Below are 19,653 nucleotides of genomic sequence, written 5' to 3' on the forward strand. Positions count from 1 at the left end.
TTTTTTTTTTTTTTTTTTTGCTAATGCACTGACAAGGAAATTTAAAATTACAGATGTGACTCATCATTTGATGTCTATCGGACAGCACTGCCTTGGCTGTTCCTTCAAGCCTCCATTTAAACATTGCCTCCTCCACAGAGCCTTCCTGAACTCCCCAGGTGAGCTCATCCCCCTACCCCCATTTTATACCTGCCCACACAGCACCTGGTCCTTCCATTTTACAACACTTCATATGATTTAAGAAAGAGGGCCCCTGGGCAGCGCCTGTGGATCAAAGGAGTAGGGCACCGGCTCCATATGCCAGAGGTGGTGGGTTCAAACCCAGCCCCCGGCCAAAACTCCAAAAAAAAAAGAAAGAGGGTCCCACAGAAATCTTTCTATCCCTCAGGACTGGGTACACACAGGGACTCAAATATAGCTTGCCCACGGTGGAGTTAGCCACCAGAGCTAGGGTAGGGGGTTTGTTGAAGTTTGGCCCAGTGGAGGGGAAAGTGGAGGAGGAGGAATAGAAAGGACTCCACTGAATCCCCAGTATGGAGCAAGGCACCCTAAAGCCCAGGCGTGGTCCTGGTCCTATCACTTACACGCATGTGGGTTTTGGCAAATCATCTCCCATCTTATATAATAGGAAGAGAGTTTATAAAGCCCAAATTGCTTTCTTTCTTTCTTATTTTTTTGAGACAAAGTCTCACTATGTCTCCCTGGGTAAAGTGCCATAGCGTCACAGCTCTCAGCAACCTCCAACTCTTGGGCTTAAACAATTCTCTTACCTCAGCCTCCTGAGTAACTGTGACTACAGGGACCTGAAAATTTTCTATTTTTAGAAGAGACTTGCTCAGGCTGGTCTTGAACTCCTGAGCTCAATCAATCCTCCCACCTCAGCCTCGAAGAGTACTGGGATTATAAGTGTGAGCCTCTGTGCCTGGTTATTATCATCCTCTTGGTAAGTCCCAGTGCACAATAGCATAGCAAAGGCTAAGGAGTTCTGCAGGAAAGAAATCAATATTATTTAAGTAAGTTATTTGTCACAGTTATGGCTGTGCAACATTGTCTGAAACTCTTGTTAGCATTCCGAAGAGCCAGTGTCCTCTGGAATAAATAACTGCGAGGATTCCATTGTTTGTACAAGCTCCTACCACCCTGGGGGAATATGTGGGTAGTGAAGACAGCACGCCCTCAAAGCCTGTGGGGTGACATCAAACCCTGACACAGGTTGTGTGGAGGGAGTGAGCAGCCAGCTTTTAGTAGGTACCGTGTAAGGTTCTGGTGTTTACAAGATGGGCAGTGGTGTGGGGAGCCCACCCAGACAGCAGTTCCTTCACCATCTCAAGTGTCACATCTAGCAAGTGTGTGGCCCACAGTGGGAGCTCAAAAGCCATGTGCCTGGGCCAGCTGAGCTGATTCTCCCTGTTTCCACAACATGCTTCAGCGGGCCGCCAATTCCAGTCCATGTTGAGAGGAATCCAGGACAAGATGGGCCCAGCTGGAGAGAGGGACGAGACCCATCACTCTGTCGGTCATAAAGACATACGCATGTGGGCAGAGGAGTCAGTCTGAGCTGGGGTGTCAGTGCAACCTTCAGAAGAATCCTACAATCTTCCCCAGCTCTTGCCGCCAGGCAGCAGGCTACAATTCACCTGGAGTAAATTATTACCCACTGAAGGCAAATGGTGATTGGCAGGATAAGCTCAGAGGACTGGGAACCAGCCCCCTACACATCAGAGCTGACCACCATGGTGATCACACCCTCACTGGGTCCTCTGGCCAATCCTGAGGAAGCTATGTAAGTGGCTGTTGAGGGAAACAGGGTGGAGCAGTAATTAGTGCAGGGCCCAGAGCTGGGCTGCACTTATTGGTGGTGTGGCCTTGAGTAAGTTGCTTAATCTTCTTAAGGCTCAGTTTTCGCATCTGGAAAATGGGAATAATACAAATACCACTTCCCTCCAGGGTTATTCTGAGAATTAACTGATGTATGTAGAATACTTAGCACTATTCAGTAAAGGCTGGTGATTATTATTATTACTGACAAATAATAATGTTCTAACAATATTATAAGACAAAATATTGTTGACAAAGGAGTAAAGAAATCCTTAATTAAAGCCGGACATGGTGGTTCATACCTGTAATCCCAGTACTCTGGGAGGCTAAGGCAGGAGGATTGCTTGAGCTCAGGAATTTGAGACCAGCCTGAGCAAGAGCAAGAGCAAGACCCTGTCTCTACTAAAAATAGAAAAAAAAAAAATGGCCAGGCATCATGGCAGGTGTCTGTAATCCCAGCTACTCAGGACGCTGAGGCAGGAGGATCACTTGAGCCCAAGAGTTTGAGGTTGCTGTGAGCTTTGATGCCACAGCATTCTACCCAGGGCCACAGAGTGAGTCTTTGTCTCAAAAAAATAATAAGTAAGTAAGTAAATAAAGAAAAGTAAATCATTTAATTAAACTTCCTGTGGAAAGGCCCCTACACCAGGTGTCAGTGCTCACCTTGGCTGCGTGTGGCCTCTGGGCCTCGGTTTCCTCAGTAGTAAGCAGGGAAGAGGGATCCTGGGGTGCCTGCCACCTCCTAGGGCTGTTTGAGGACCTTGAAATGCTCCACTCGGTGACAGGGGGAGCAATTGTACCCTGGGAGCAGCAAAACGAGTAGGTGTGGGATGAACATGCAGCTGGCATGGCAAGAGGGAGATGCAGGGCCCATCTGGGCGGGACTGAGGGCCCGTGGGTCCTTGCAGGTGCCCTGCATCTGAGAGGGGACCTCTTCGCTCATGCCCCGTTCAGGGAGCCCATGACCACCAGGCTGTAGTATAACCAGCAGCAGCAGCGTGTTCTGGTCCTCAAGGTCTCTCTAGGCTTGGGGAGGACGTGCCCTCTGGACTTGACCTTCCCAGTGGGTATCCAGGGCAGTGAAGCTCTCCTCTCGAGTGGTCGGCTGGCCACGAGCTTCCTGGTGTCCCAGCACAGGGCAACTGTGAGGCAGAGAGGAGCCAGCTGTGTTCTCCAGTGCTCCCCTGCCATTTCTAGCCTCGCTTGTGGTTGTCATCTGTATCTGTAGGAGGTTTGGGAAATCTGTGCTCACAGGCTAGACACTCCAGAGCCAAGAGCAAAAGGGGCCCTTGTGAGAGGGTGGGAGGGCCAGCCCAAGCCAAGCCCTTGCTGTGTGGTAGCCAGGCCCTCTCTCCAGCCACACAAGCTTCAGTGTGGCCTGTAGCAGAGACCCAAGGCAGCTAGTGGCAGAAGAATTGGCGATAGAGGCGTGGAAGCACTCAGGAAACTGCAGATACAGCTGGAGAAGGGGCTGAGGAGTGCAGGGCCTGGGATTCTCCAGGATCTGGGGAGCAAGGTCACAATGTCTTCAGGCTACCATTGTGGGACACAGCCATCAGCTCTGGCCTGTCTCCCTCTCTGTGACCTTTGCTCAAAATTCAGTTCTGGGAGAAACTGTCTGCTGAATTGTTTGGGGGTCATAGGCCCACATTGGATGGGAGTGTGGGCAGTCACTCGGGTGCTTTGGAATTAAGTGAATTAAGTCACTCGGGTGCTTTGGAATTAAGTGAATTAAGTCCCTGAACTCTGTCTGCCTGGTCGGTTTCCATCTGCAGACAGCTTCCCCTGCTCCTCTGCCCCAGCCCAATTCCACATCCCCTCCAGCTTACTTGCCCACCAGACAGACAGGCATGTCAAAGAGCTGAGGCGGGAGGTAGGTTCTGATTGGCTCATAGGAGCAGGTGTTTGGCATGGTCCAAGCAGCTATGGCCAGAGAGTGTTGGATCGCCTAGTTATGGCTTCAGAGGTCCACCCTCAGCAAAGGGGGCTGGGCAGACACCCCAATACCATCTATCACAGAATTAGAGCATCCTGGAAGCTAGAGACCCACTCTGAAGACCACTGGGTGCAATGTACTTCTCTTACAGATGGGAGAAAGGACTAAGGCTTATTTCTCCCTGTGTGGGAGGACACGTGGGGCAGGTTCCTAGTTGAGCCTCCAGCAACTAGTGGGCTCTCTTAGGGCCAAGTTCTGAGACCCTCAGAGCAGAAGCTGGGAGGAGGGGTCCAGTCTCTGGAGCCCACCAGCATGCTGGGTGCCAGAAAGCTGTCCACCTCCCAGCCTGCCCCCAGCTCCTTACCGTAATGCCCACTGGCTTCCCCAGCCAGGAGAGCCCAAGCCAGGGTTGGGGCATGGACTCCCCTATACTACTACACTACCAGACTATTCCCTGGTCCTAAGAGAGCCCCAGAGAACCTCTAGTTGCCTGGCCCAGCTCTCCTGGAGTCTCAGCTGCATATACCAGTTACGTCTGAGCCGATTCAGGAGCCCCACACCACGAGGGTGGGCTGTGTGTACTTGTAGCTGCTGCCTGCCCCTTGCCAGACTGAGAGCTGAAGCCTGGACAGCCCTGTTGCGTGGGTGGGTGTTCACTCTTCAGCTTCCCACCCCTGATGCCTCTTTGGCCATGACATTAAGTCCATCCTTGAGGCCAGCCACACATTGAATCCAATAATGGCCAGGCTAGCGTCTTGGGCTCCAGGCCCACAAACTTCTGGTGCTGACTTGCATGATCACTCTTGCTCTCTGGGCCTCAGTTTCCCTGTCCATACCATGAGGGGCTTCAAGGCTCCTTCCAGCTGGGACACTGTGTGCTCTAATAGTTTGAAGTTAGGATCCAGTTTTGAAGCTTCAGAATAGCCCATGATACAAGAAGGGCACGCTGCCTTCTCTGGACCCCTTCAGCTTCTCTTGCTTTCACACTTGAACTCATAAGAGTAAGTCCAGTGGCAACACAGGCAGCTACCGCTGACTGTGCCTTGAAGAGCACCAGGCAGTGCGCCAAGTGCTTCCCACACAGGTTTGCTGAGCCCTCGCAGGATCCTCTGAATAGGCAGGGAGGCCCAGAGAGGTTGAGGAGCTGGAGCTGGGTCACACAGCTTGGTAATTGGCCATAGGAGATAAAAGGCTTGGCTTGCCTGGCCCCTCAGTCTGTGTGCGCTTGCCATTTGCTGGGCTCACTACATGCTGCAAAATAAAATCCCAAAATCTAGTTACAAAGTGATGTGTGCCCTGCTGAGGCCTACAGGTTACTCTGCCCCGTTGTGTGGGGACCTCACTCACCAAGGCCAGTAGAAGGCAGAGGGAGCAACAGGTGGGGGGCCAGCAAGCACTTGCTGCATGGGTAAGTAAGCCTCCCTTCCCCTGCCCTCCACCCTATATCCTCTCCCTCAAGCAGCTCAGGAGGACCTAGGTGTGCTCCGCCAGCTCCTGGTTTTCCAGATGGAACCTGACAGCCCTTTTCTGAGACCCAGCAGCAGTGATGATTGTCAGTTGCAGCTGATCTTTAAAACCCTCTGAGGCATCGAGCATTTGCTGTTGTGCCAGTGGTGATGCCCTGCTCCTGCCAGCCCCGCCATGCACACGTCCACGGTGCAGCTGGCCAACCAGGTGCCCTGCCCAGGGCTCTGAGCTCAGCCCCAGATGCCTGCCCAGCCTTTGAAGACAGACCCCATTGCAGGCAGTCAGATGGGGCTTCATGTGGGTTCTGAGGAACAGAGAGGCAGAATGTTTTAAATTAGGATATAGCAGAAGCTCCTCAGTTAGGTGGGAGGCACAGGGCTGAGAGTTCAAAGGCTGAGGTGGAACCTTCTGGAATCTTCTCTTGGACTTGCAGCAGGACAGGGAGCCTGGGATATCCTCATGAGCTTCTTTGTAAAAGAATGTTATCTGCTCCCTGGGCTCTGAAAGGCACTTAGGGCTCCCCATGTCCCCCAGGGGGTTAAATGTGGGGGACCGAGTAAAACAGCCCCTCAGCCCCTACCCTTTCCAGCAACATCTACAATACCCAATACCCACTTGTGGGGAGTCAGGAAGGGGGAAGGGGCAGAAATGGGGGGTTCCTCGGTGTTGGCCTCTCCCAGCCTCTGCCGGCTCAGCCCTGTTCCACTCAGAGGGAACCTGCAGGGACTGAATGTCTCTGCCCTCTAGAATCCTTGTTGAAATCCTGACATATTAGGAGGCAAGGCCTCTGGGAATTAGTTGGGTCCTGAGGGTGGAGCCCACGTGAATGGGAGTAGATGCTAGAGACTCCCTGCCAGGGAAGGCCGCAGGGAGAAGATGGCTACCAGGAATGGCCCCTGCCAGACAGCCCTGCCAGTGCCTTGACCTCGGATTCCAGCCTCCAAGACTGTGAGCAGTAAATTTCTGTTTATAAGCCACCTAGTTTGTGGTATTTTGTTTTAACAGCCCCAACAGACTAAGATATGTGTCAACACCATGCTGACTACAGGGCCCAGCCAGCTCCTGGTGCCCTTCAGAGGGCCTGGGCCCAGAAGGAAAATAAACCAGAGAGCAGGAAATGCATGGGTTTGGGCTCCTGGATTTACAGGAGCTGGCTGGTGGCTTGGGGGTGACCTAAGGCCAGTTGTTACCAACTTATCTGTGAGCGTCTGCAGGCCACAGGGAGGCTGTGGGTGAGAAAGGCCTTGGACCAGGCTCTGGACTCTCCCATGCTTTGCTGCTTGGACAAGGCTCCCAGCAGGCCCCTCCGGAGGAGCAAATATAGCCTTGTTAATAATTCTGTCTGAATCACCCTCGCAAGAGGCCCTGGCTGCTTGATGCTAAGAGTGGTTCAGGGCGTCCGGGGAGACTTATCACACAGAGGTAAAGCATGATTAGAGATCAGTGCGGCCACCCACCGATAGAGTTTATGAGGCCTGGACCTCACAAAAGCAGGAGACAGTGTCAAATTTGCTAAAAAGCAGGAAGGACAGAGGAGTCCAGATGGGAACTCAGTGGGCCATACGCGCTTTTCCTAAGAAACAACAAAATCAACCGTATTCCAGGCTCAGTCCTGCTTCCATTCAAAACCCAGAGCACTGAGAGGAAGGACTCAGCCTAGGAGATAGCACCCTTGGGTGCCTGGGCCAGGACTCTGGGGGGTGCCCTCAGGGTGGGGCTGGGGTCAGGGCACTCTGTGACAGGCACTGAAGTCCTACCTTGCCGCCTGCCCTCGGATGCTCTGTGGACACTGATGATGAAAGAGTGTTGTCACCAGGCTCTCAGGAAGGACACTAGTGCCACTCTTCCCACAACAGTCCTTCCCCTTCCTTTGCTAATGACCCCTCTTCTAGAATACTGCCCAGGCTGAGTGCAGTAGCTCACACCTGTAATCCTAGGGAGGCCCAGGTGGGTGAATTGCTTAAGCTCAGGCATTTGAGACCAGCCTGAGCAAGAGTGAGACCCCATCTGTACTAAAAGTAGAAAAACTAGCCAGGTGTGGTGGTGGGCGCTTGTAGTCCTAGCTACTCAGGAGGCTGAGACAAGAGGATTGCTCAATCCCAAGAGTTTGAGGTTGCTGTGAGCTATGACACCACCGCACTCTACCCAGGGCAACAGAGTGAGACCTGGTCTCAATTAAAAAAAAAAAATAGAATGCTGCCCAGACATTTTCTGGGGAGCTTTCTGGGGACTGTGAGGTCTCTCCAGGCTCCTGGGTGCCCCTTCACAGCAACATTAAACCTGGCCCGCTCTGGTAAAGCGAAGGTTAAGAACTCAGAGTCCAGGCGGCGCCCATGGCTCAGTGAGTAGGGCGCCAGCCCCATATACCGAGGGTGGCAGGTTCAAACCCGGCCCTAGCCAAACTGCAACAAAAAATAGCCGGGCATTGTGGGAGGCGCCTGTAGGCCCAGCTACTCAGAAGATTGAAACAAGAGAATTGCCTAAGCCCAGGAGTTGGAGGTTGCTGTGAGCTGTGATTCTATGGCACTCTACCAAAGGCTATAAAGAGAGACTCTGCCTCTAAAAAAAACAAAAACAAAGAAAAACTCAGAGTCCAATAGCATCTGCCTTTAGGGGAAGCTTGAGCCAGGGCACAGGCTGAGAAGATCTGGGTTCCTCTCTCCATTTCTGGCTTCACCTCCTCAGTGTTGGGGCCACTCTCAGAGAGGCTCCCCAGTGTGGCTTGTAGAGAGCGACTCACTCCCTCCCTTTCTCCCTCCCTGCCAACCAAGGCTCTAGAACTGGGTCTCCTCAGCCCAGATTGGCCTGAATGTGGTCATTTGTGTATTCTTGAACCAATCAGTGCAGGGGGGTGGGGGAGACAAGGAGTGTGTTGATCAACTTGAACCAATCAAGGCCTAAGCCCAGAGCTAGGAGGGGGCCTGTCCTACCTAAACCACAACCTGAGAGATGTGAGATTCAGTCTGGAGGAGCGAAGAGGGGAACCCATGACGCTCTGTCACCACCAGCCCTGGCACCTGCTGCTGCTTTGCCTGAGCATCACACACATGGTCAGGGTGATCCATCCCTTGCAGGTGCCTGGGATGGTGCTTCCTCTAGGAAGCTTCCTTGACCACACCTAGCCAGGGTACCTCTCAGCTCCGGTTGCTGCATGTCTTAGTTATTATTTTATTTTTATAGCTTTAGAGACATATAACTTACACACCACACCATTCACCCATTTAATGTGTACATTTTAATGGTTTTTATTTTTTGAGATGGAGTCTTACTTTGTCACCCTCAGTAGAGTGCTGTGGTGTCATAGCTCACAGCAACCTCAGACTCCTGTGTTCAAGTGATTCTCTTGCCTCAGCCTCCCAAGTAGCTGGGACTATAGGTACCTGCCAAAATGGTTGGCTATTTTTAGAGGTGGGGGTCTTGCTCTTGAACCCATGAGCTCAGGCAATCCACCCACCTTGGCCTCCCAGAGTGTTAGGATGCGTGAGCCACCACACACAGCCAGGCTAGGCATTTCTATAAAGAAGTTGTGTGGATGGGCAGCAAACACATGAGAAGATGCTCAACATCCTTGGCCACCCGGGGAATGAAAATGAAAGTCACAGTGAGATACTACTTTACCCCCACCCACTAGGATGGCTAGGATTAGAAATAACTAGGTTAGAAAGATATTGACAAGTGTTGGTGAGGATGTTGAGAAATTTGAATCCTCATATGCTGCTGGTGGGAATGTAAAATGGGGCATCTGCTTTGGCAAAGTTTGGCAGTTCCTTGAGAGATCAAGGGTGAAGGTACCATATGTTCCAGAAATTTCACTAGTAGGGGTATAGCCAAGAGAAATAAAAACATATGTCTATGCAAAAACTTGTATACAGATGCCCATGGCAGCATTATCCATAAGTCAAAAGGTGGAAACAACTCAATTGTCCATCAGCTAAATATGTGGTTAAATAAAATACAGTGGACAATTACTCGGCCACGAAGAGGAACAAGGCACTTACACTTACTACAGTGTGGATGGAACTTGAAAATGTGATGCTAAATAAAAGCAGCCAGACACCAAAGCCCACGTGTTGTGTGATTCTGCCTCCTTACAATGTCCAGTTTCTACTTTCCCATGTAAAATCCAACTTTATATGTGTCCAGAGTAGGAAGTTATAGAGACAGAAAGCAGATTAATGTTTGCTCAGGCCTGGGACTGGGGTTTTAAGGGATTTGTAAACACTAAGGGGTATGAGGTTTCTTTGGGGGGAGTTTGATGAAACTGGGGTGGCTGAGGTGAGTGGATCCCTTGAGCTCAGGAGTTAAAGACTAGCCTGGGCAAGGGCGAGACCTCGTCTCTACAGAAACCAGAAAAATTAGCTGAGAATCATGCTGGGCACCAGTAATCCCAGCTATTGAGGAGGCTGAGGCAGGAGGATCACTTGAGCCCAGGAATTTGAGGCTGCAGCGAGCTGTTGTGATTGTACCATCTCTAGCCTGGGCAACAGAGCAAGACCTTGTCTCAAAAAAACAAAACAAACCCCCCCAAATGAAAACATTAGGAGGACAGGAGGGGCAGGAGGGAGTGTTACCAGTGTGTGATCTCCCTTGGTCCTTGTGTCCAGTAACAAAGAACTGAAACCAAACACCAAAGTAGCAAAGCATGAGAAGAAAGTTTTATTGTGCAAACACACTCCCAAAGTGTGGGAGTGTGGGCTATTAAAAGTTCCCCGTTCCGATCTCCCATCTTGCGTGTGAAGGGGAATCGGAGGATGCACTCTGGTCCCCCCACCATACCCCAATTTGTTCTCCCATCTCCTCACTGCATCTGTGGCCTCAACAATACTAGGTGTGTTGAGAATGATGTTCAACCCTTGTGGCAGGGCTGATTGGAACCACCGCTCTGATGACACTTATCTGTATAGGCACACACTGATAAGGCCCCAAGTTCAGCTCCTAAGGATCTGTTCTAATGAGCAGAGTCCTCCTTTTAATGGAGGTCAGCATTCCCTTGAAGACTGGGAAGGAGCAGTTGAAAGCACAGCTCCTGTGAGGGTCACATCAACCTCCTAACAGCCAAAGTGCTGAGCAAGCTTCTCTTCATGGGGCGCAGGGGCAGGATTGAGGGGCACTGGCCCAATTCCCAGGCATGGGGCCCTTGCAGGAGGCCAGCCAGCAGGCCCAGTGGTGGGGAGGAAGTCAGCATGCTCCTCCTTAAGGCAACCTCTTTCTGGCCTCCTGTGACTTAGCCTGAGCAAGTGTGCAGTTATCTGTCTGCCACCTGATAGATTCCTGGTGATGGGAAGGCCACCCAAAGGCAGATGTGACAATTACGGTGCCTGCGGAGGGGCTGGGAGGACTTACCTAGATTCCTGGGGCCCAGGAGGCAGCAGCTGTTCTCAGCCGTGGACATATGGGTGGCGGACGTCTGCTTTGGACTTAGCCTCACGGCCTGTTTTCCCCAAACCTCCAGAACCCCACCCACCCAGCCTCTTGGTACTGAGGACCCTGCTCATGTCAAAAGATTTTGCCTATCAGATTTTATTTCTCTGACTTCAAAAGATTTTGTCTACTAGACTGTATTTGCTGACAATTAAGTTTTTCCATCAGTGACAGCCGTCAGTTGGAACGATCGTGCTGTGACATGACTCCCATACAACAGGGGAAGGGAGACGCTGCAGCGGACAGGTGCCCTGCCTCGGAGGCGCACGTCCTCTCTCAGAACGCATGCCCACCTTGGAGCTGGCCTCCAGACCTCCTGTCACAGAACAGCTCTTCCAGGGACTCTTGTGCAGGTCTGAGCACCCAGTTGGTATTTACTGAGCACTTACTCTGCCCTGGTGGGTCCAGTGCTGGCACCGAGTGAGTGCCTGTGAACACTCAGAGTAACTCACTCAGTAGACTGGGCAGGTTGGTCTCCTCAGCCTCACACTGGAGCTCCAGGCTGGGTGTCTGCAGTCCAGGCCCTAGTGATGGAAACTGCCCGTCCCCCTCAGAGCGGTCTTGCTGAATGAAGCCTAGCACAGGGACAGGCACATGTGCTGAAGGGATCTCACTTGCTGAGCACTCACTTGGAACCAGGTGGCACTTCATCCAATACTGAGCAAAGGACATAAAGCTCGGCAGCGAGGCTGTGGCCACACTCCCAGGCACAGGCTTTCCTAATGCCAAACCCTGGCTCTGAGGCTTCCTAAAGCTCACCTTTCTGACAGCTGTTTCTACCTGGGAAAGCTCTCCCTGGCTGCGGGGCAGGGAGGAGTCAGTGAGACATGGAACAGAGAGGTGCTCCCCATAAAAAGGCGCAGGGGAGTGGGCCAGCTAGGCCCCTGTCAGCCCTCTCTCACCTGGTTTTCACTGGAACCCCAGCTGGCAGGCACTGCCCACAGACTTTAGGACCAGCAGGAGCTCTGTGCAAAGTGAGCTCGTGCAGACGCCAATGGGAAGCCTGACCCTCTCAAGGGGGCTGGGGTAGGTCTTTTCTGACTGTGGTTCAAGGACAGTTGAGTCAGCATCACCTGAGAGCTGGTCAGCAGTTCAAATCCTCAGTCCCCATACAGGATTTGGATGCTGGCTACAGTCACAGAACCACTGGGTTAAATGATCCCCAAGGTCTTCCCCTTATTTTTGTGACAGGGTCTCACTGTGTCCTAGGCTGCAGTGCAGTGGTGTGATCACAGCCCCTGGCAGCTTCCAACTCCTGGGCTCCAGTGATCCTCCTGCCTCAGCCTCCCCAGTAGCTGGGACTACAGGTGCCCGCCACTGCACTGGGCTGATTTTTCTAAGTCTTTCCTCAGCTATTTTCTTGCTAAGCTGCCTCAGCATCTCTTTCTGGATTCTGCGTCCTGGGCTCCCCACTCCTGGAATGTCCCCTCCCTGTCCCTCATACTGTGCTCCACAGGCAGCCTTGGTAACAGGGACAAGAGCTATGTGGGTGGGCCATGGTGACGAACTGGAAAACCTCAGCATGGACGTGGAATCTAAGGCCACTTTTCATTTGTGGACCTATGATAAGATGACCTGAGCATCTTTATAACAGTACATCATAAACATAAGGGCAGTAACCAGACCAGTAGGGCTGTTTCTGAGCCCTCACTGTGCCAGGCTCTGGGCCAAGCCCTTCGACTTCAACCTCATCACTCCAGCAAGGCTGGAGTTGGGAGCCCTGGATTCTCATTTCAGCCTTGACACTCACTAGCTGGGAGGCAGTGGTATAACATTCTTTAGGGCCCAAGTTTAGTAGTTTTAAAGGCAGGGTTTTGAGTGGATGAATCACAGAATCAGCATGCTGCATGAAAGAGCCAGACCCAAAGGAGGACGTCCTGTATGGCCCAGTCACAGGAAGCTCCAAGACACACAGATTCAACGATGGTGTGATCACAGCAGTGACTGTGGGAGTTTTGGAAAGCGGACAATTTTGACTTGGAAGGGGCAAAAAAAACGTTATGGGGTGATGGATGTCCTACCTTGACTGTGGTGGAGGCTACAGTATAGTAGGCAACTAAACATTTTAAAAGGATGAATCTTATGTGTAAAATATGTCTCCATTTAAAACATTCCTAGTAAAATGAGGAGCTGGGACTGAATGAATTATAAAAATATTTTGAGTCTAGACTCCTGGATTTCTCTGCTTCTGACATGCGGTGACCCAAAGCCATGGATAACCATTGTCGGGAGATGCACTAAAGCCCCTCACACTGTGGGCTTTGTCCAAGACTGTCATCTCCCTGCAGTGGCAGCTGTGCCCAGGGCCTGATTCTGTCCACCAGCAACACACAATTGACTTTCCCTTGTTTGCATTTTAATAGTGGCTGCCTCGATCTGCTAAGATGCCTGGGACTTCTTTAGTAGGTGTCAGCATCGTCAGTGGGAGCAGGTGGGAGGCAGTTAACTAATTTAATGAACAAAAATCACAAAGGAAAGATTTATGAGAAGGAGGTGGAGGAGAGAAAGCAGCCAAGGAGTCATTGACTCCTTAGGATCACAAACATGTATTTCCGTCATAGAATCTTTATTTTACACATTTGCATCACAGCAAGAGAGTTCATCCCGTACATCACCATCACCTTGATCTGACCCCCACCCCTTATATGTTTACATAAATACTCTTCAATGATCATTAGTGTTAAAAAAAAAAATACTGAAAACTCCTTCTGCATCCCAATCTACCCAGGAAAGCAAACGGTATTTACAGACCTGTAAGCCTCCCTCAAATGAAACTTATTTCTGGATTAAATGTCTGACTTCTTTTGTGGTCACATGACTAGGCAAATGCAATTTGCAATCTGTAAAAGCTGCTTAAAGAGTCAAGAACCATCCCCTGTGTGGATAGGATTACTGGATCCTATAATAGTTTCTCAAATGCTAAGAAGGCTGTCCTCCAGCACCCTGTCTGATCTGATTGCCCACCACAGAATCCGAAACACGCATTTCTGTCCCAGGACCTTTACACATTTGCATCACAGCAAAATAAGCTGTTTTGGGGGCTGAGTTAGATATTGTTTCACCCAGAACTCCCCCTCCAACTTTCTGCCATCAGGATCCAACAGGTCCCCATTAGCACCACCATGCCTCCCTTTAGGGAGTGCTTGTCCCGGCCTTGCCTCACACTATCTAAAACATTATCTATTTTTCAAGCACAAACCACGCAGGGAGGGCAGGAGGGCATAAGCGCATCAGCAGGATACAAAAGCGGCCCATAGGGAATTTGGAGAAGGTTCTGCTTACCCACCAGTAACTACGTTCCAGGTGGTGACAAGTATTAGCACCAACTCAGGCAGATGTCTTTTAGTGCCAGAAACACTCTAGGGAAAACTGAAGTAAAGAGCAGATCTTCTAGAACATTTGCTATGTTATAGATGAATACCCTTTTGATCTACCAAGAGGTACCAAGTCAAAGTCTACCTTCTTCAGTGGGGACACCCTCACCTCACCATGGGCACCCCGGGTCTGGCACACTGTGTATGTTACAAGGCCAGGCAGGCCTGAGAAGAGCAAGGGGTGAGGTGTGGCATCTGGGAGCAGGGGTGGAGGAATGGGCCAGGGTCTGTTTTCTTTGAAATTCAGCAGCTTGGTAGTGTGAGACATGAACTTTTGGGCTGTTTCACTGGGTGTAGGGAGCTGGACCAACAACCTCCTCAGACTATCTAATGCTCTAAAGAGCCTTCCTTGAAGAAAATGCTTCAGGATGGGAGAGATGGCCAGAATGCCTTCACAACTAAAACAGGCATCTTCTACACTCTTCTTTGGCATATAAGGAGGAGTTCCTTGTAGCTGACTCTAAAAAGTACTGAAAGGAGACGTACACTTTAGTGTGGAGGGACCATCACATGCTGGCCAAAGCTATGACATACAGCATTAGTGTGCACTGTCTTAATAAATTCTTAGTGTAGAAAAGATATCCTCATGGCTGCTGGGAGAAAACACTGCAATGCACCAAACCCTGTTGTGGGACCAACAGGCCTGGGCAGAAAAGAGGTGGAGGAGGAACTATGGAGGAGGAGGAGGGAAGAGGAAGATGAAGGGAGGGCAAGGTAGGAGAGTAATGGGGGAGGGGAAGGAAAGAGAGGGATGGGGGAGGGGAGGGGAAGGACTAAGAGGGATGGGGGAGGGGAGGGGAAGGAAAGAGAGGGGTGGGAAGGGGAGAAAGAAAGAGAGGTATGGGGGAGGGACACGGAAAGAGAAGAATGGGGGGAGGGGGGAGGAGGGAGGAGGGCCCATGACAGAGAGAGGAGGGGGGAAGGAAGAAGGAAGGATTGAGAGAGAGAAGGCTGTGGGACACAGAGAGAAGAGATCCTGATAAGATCATAATTTGGGAGTGGAAATCTGGCCGCAGCAGTCACGTGAAGTGGACTTAGGAGGCTGTGTGCTGCCTTGGCTGGCTGGACATGTCTGGGGGGGACAAAAAAACTGAATCTTTTACATAAAAGTGGTTTCTTGAAAGAAAATGGAACTGGCCCAGGTTTTGCTTGCAGCTGCGTCTTTAACACTGGAGCAAGCATCTCATTACAAGACAATGGACCACCAAGTCACCAGGATGATATTCAACTTGACAGATCTTAAATAACTTAAATTTCAAAGCACTGAGGGTCTAAGAAACAGGCTAATCAATCCATGGCCAGTGTTAATAGGCAGGATCAAGAGATCAATGGCTGTTCTTGTTCAAGAAATAATTTTCTAGCAAAATACACACATTTCAGTACATCTCACAGCCAGCAGCACTTTTAGTCTGCCGATTTCTCAAAGGAAACATGGATTTCTGTGCAGGCAGGACCGCAAGCAGGAGCACGAGCTGAGCTATAAATACCACCTATGGCTCTGTGATGTGCACCCGGTGTTTTTGCCCAATCCCTGAAATACTGCAAGGGCTTAACTGTTCAAACTCTGCATGACATTGAGCCCAAGTGGCTGGTGAAGAGCAGCCCACTCGCAAGAGGGGCCTGCTAGTTAGTAACACTACTTGGACCATCAGGACCTCAGGACCATCTTTACTTGAGGACAACTGAACACTGGGTCACAGCTATTAAGTGCTATGGAGAAAGAGAAGACAAATTTACAGAACAGGATGAAAGCTTAAATAATTTTTTTAAAAGCTTGGAACCACCACCTGTTTTCCTAATCCTGAGCTGGGGTTTTGATTTTTCTTAATCATCAGCCTGACTCCAAACCTTTGACCTGCTTATTAGAAAAGCTGCGGACTTTACTTGTAAAAGAGTACCTGATTATCTGCGTGCTGTTCTTCCACCAAGTTCAGCACTGTAAAGCTGAGGCCTCTTGGGCACTCTGTGGATGGGCCTGGAGGTGTGTGTGGGATCTGGAGACCACGTGCTGCTCGGGACCATGTGTTGGCACAACTGGGAAGGTGCCCGTCTGGCCTGGGGGCTGGACAGTGCTTGTCCCCACACATGCTCACCCTGCCTCTTACTCCTCTACTCCCTGGTTTCCTTGTTTCAAAAACCCAGCATGTGAAATGAGGACACCTCCACGGAGACCCTGTCTAATAGGAAGGTTTCATCATACCTTTTGTTCCTGCCAAGGAGTCTATCACCTTGTCAACAACATCTGTTTGTAGAAGAAACAGCAAATGCATCTTCTGAAGGAAACACCTCTGAGGGTTTGGGTGGTTGTAACACAAGACGCACTTTTGCACTCCTACTGTGTTTATGTACAGGAAGTGTACATAACATAAAGTGTTAAAAGTATTCCCGTCCTTCCTCCTGTCACATAGTTCCAAGTGAAGTTTTAAAAAAGAATTCCCTTAAGCGACTCCTTCTTCTCCTGAAGATGGGAAGTTACATGAAGCTTCCCTAAATTCCCTGCTCAGAGGCATCTGGGGCCCTGGGAGAGGCCCACTGCTCCACGTGAGCCAGAAAAGCAGAGCACGGAGGGCTGAGAAAAGTGCACAGTGAGAACACCTGCTTCCCCACGGGCCACTCACGAAGGGATGTGGAGAGGGAAGAAAACAAAACAGAGACTTTTTGAGTTCCACATCTGCGATTAGGAGTATGACCCCAAATCCCATGGTTTCTGACTGGCCCTCTGAGCCAGAGGTGACAGTCACCCCCTCAGGTGGCCTTGCACCTGCTCACTGACAAGCCCAGGCAGGGGTGTCTCAAGATTCTGGAAGCAACCCTACCCCGTGGCCCCCAAGCATCAAGCAGCACTCCTGACAGGGCCATGTTTTGGTCTTCTGGTGAGCCCTAGATCACAAAGGACCTTCAAATCTTGTCCCATTATTCAAATGACTAATCTTTGAGCTGTAGTACTGTTCACTTCAGGCAACTATGTGTGTTTATCCCCAAGCTCTGAAAGTTTGGGAGGGAACTTCACTGAGTTTCCATGAAAGATTTCACTTTCTTCAAATCCCTGAGTATAACACTGTTTAATCACACTCATTTTCCTCATATGCATACTCCTGGGATATAGGGACCAAGTCTGTGTTAAGTCCCAGATTTAGAAGTCCTGCTTGGTCAATAGGAAAGATTTCTAATGAGGATGATCGGCTTGTACTTAAGTGTTTGTTTAAACACTACCTTTGTGCCCCCAGCTGCTCCTTAAGGAAAATTCCTTCCCATTTTCCACAAAATTCTGATCATACAAAATAGATTCAAGCCACAAGAGAGGGGTGGAAACAAGAGACAATGCTGCCCTGGACTGCCGGGGAAGCCAGGTGTGTGGGAAAATCCTACAGGAGAATGCTTTGTAAGCTTAAAAATACATTTCTTTCCATCCACTAAGCAACAGACTATACTCAATCAAGACCATTTCCCGCCCCTGGGCTATGTCCCAGGACCAACGACCCTGACTGTGACATTACAACCCTGGGATGACAGCCCTTTTGGACAGACCAATGGACCTCTAGAGCTGTCAGATCCTGATCACTTTCAAACTCTGAAATAAAGGTCTAGGGCAACATTCAGGGCCAGGCATGCTGGGGCAGGTGCTACATATTAAATTTGACTTTGACTTTGCTTTCTAAAATAACCTAATTTCATTTACTTTTGTCCCCCCCAACGATGCAATGACACTCTTGCTTTCCCTTCTTTGTAAGTCTTGTGCCCTCAGCAGACACCTGACCATGTCCCATAGCCGCACTCCTGTACCTTGACTGGCATCAGACTCACACTTCCCACCCCTCCTCCCTCCCACCAGTGTTCCTTCTACTCTGCCACACATGTGGGGTCACAATTGCATATACCCTAGAGCTCCCACCTGAAAAAAGAGTTTACGTGAAAAACAAATTCTTTCTTTTCTCTTCCTCCCCCTTATCTCTCTACCTCTCCCTACCACTTCTTCCTGAAGGAGAATTCTAGCTGCCCATCACCAGCCTCAGCTGCAGCTTCCATTAAAAGAGTACAAAATCAGGTTTCTGTGGCACTTTGCTCCTAGCCACGTGCTCTGTGTCACTGCTAGGAGGTGCCAATAGTTCACTGTCAGGAAATGCTCTTGCTCACCAATGGGACAATCAATAAATTAAACGTCTTCTTTGACAGTGCCGGCCTCAATGTCAACTCTATCACACTGTGCCTTCCCAGTCGCCCTGGGGCTCCACAGAGCCATTGGTCACCTTCTTGACTTTTTTCATATTCTCCATCACTCCTGACGTCGTCACTCTGAACAAGGAAAGAAGAAAACAATCAGGAAAGTCTTATAGTAAAAGGCCATCACAGCACAGTGGGTAGAAGGAGTTATGGGTGCTGGATCTAGAATCCTGGCCTACTCTTGTTAGGAGCTGTGTAACCTCGGCCAAGTCATTTGACTTCTCTGTGCTTAAGTATAATAAATTTCACATTCTAGAACCATCATAAGGAAAAAAAAAGATTCTTCAAAGTATCTAATCAATAAACAGCAGCTGTCATTATTACAACTATGACTAACCTCTTTCTTTTTGCCATGACCTCCAGAACTTTTATGTTGCAGACATATGCAGTGGTTAGGGTTACGGGATTGATATCTGTGCCATAATTAACATTTGGGGAAAAAGCTAATTAGCCGCACATTTATAATAACCAGGCACAGGGGATCACTTCTGAGTCATGGGACAGAATCACAGCTCAGAAGAATCTTCCGGGCCCAAGGATTCTTTGACCACTACAGAAAGAGGACTAACAGTTTTCTGCAAATCCAGGCCCTGGTTTCTGCAAGGCTGAGGCCTGGTCGTCGGCTGCCAGTGTGTGGTATCTGCATCCACTCTGAGCTCCTGTTCTGCCTGCCAGTGCTTGGCACTGAGGAGGCACCAAGGTACTGGTCGCTGAACATGAGAACTGAAAATGGAAGAATACTGGCCTCACAAGGTGCAAGGAGCTAGTGAGGCAGCCGCTTCCATGAGATGAATCAAGACACCTCCAGAGAGGGCACAGTCTATGAAAAGATAATCTCCTGCCTCACAAAGGTGAGCTGGGAAGATTTTCTTGATTTTTTTTTTTTTTTTGTAGTTTTTGGCTGGGGCTGGGTTTGAACCTGCCACCTCCGGCATATGGGACCGGCGCCCTACCCCTTTGAGCCACAGGCACCATGAGCCGGGAAGATTTTAAGGTGCTTTGCATCTACGAAGGAACTGAGTGGCTCTGTGAGCAGCAGGAGAAACCAGGCAGAGATATGGAGCATCAAAACCCACTTGGCCCAGCAATCAGAGACAATGAGGCACTTATGTTCCCCCACTGTGAACCAACAGAAATTTCCTTATCAGTAAAATAAATTCCACAATCAACTCAATTATCTGGTGTGCATCGGGCTGGACCTCACAGAAAACGCTTTTGGGCGTTAAGGGAGAAAACTTTACTTCGTTCTGCTGTTCCTGCCACCACATTGCAGCTGTGCCCAAGCTTGAAGCCACCAGCCCTCCCTAGAGTCGGGACCTTTCTCAAACAAGACCTTCTCAACTTGGCAACGTTGGCACAAGATATGTGGCCAGAACATGGTTCTTGTGGAAGCTGAGGTTTCCACAGATGCTACCA

General features: G+C 50.1%; 1 protein-coding gene across 1 annotated transcript in view; it reads right to left on the reverse strand.

The window, feature by feature from the left end:
• Positions 1-14,952: 14,952 nt before the first annotated feature.
• GPR107 (G protein-coupled receptor 107) overlaps positions 14,953-19,653 on the reverse strand; it is an 83,659-nt gene continuing 78,958 nt past the window's right edge. Inside the window, exon 18 of the mRNA XM_003794899.3 lies at positions 14,953-18,309. Coding sequence (XP_003794947.1) covers positions 18,213-18,309 — 97 coding nt within the window. The 3' untranslated portion in view covers positions 14,953-18,212. The remainder of the gene's footprint in view (positions 18,310-19,653) is intronic.

This window comes from Otolemur garnettii, unplaced genomic scaffold (genome assembly GCF_000181295.1).
Source record: "Otolemur garnettii isolate 467f Iridium unplaced genomic scaffold, OtoGar3 scaffold00087, whole genome shotgun sequence".
NCBI classification, from domain to species: Eukaryota; Metazoa; Chordata; class Mammalia; order Primates; family Galagidae; genus Otolemur; species Otolemur garnettii.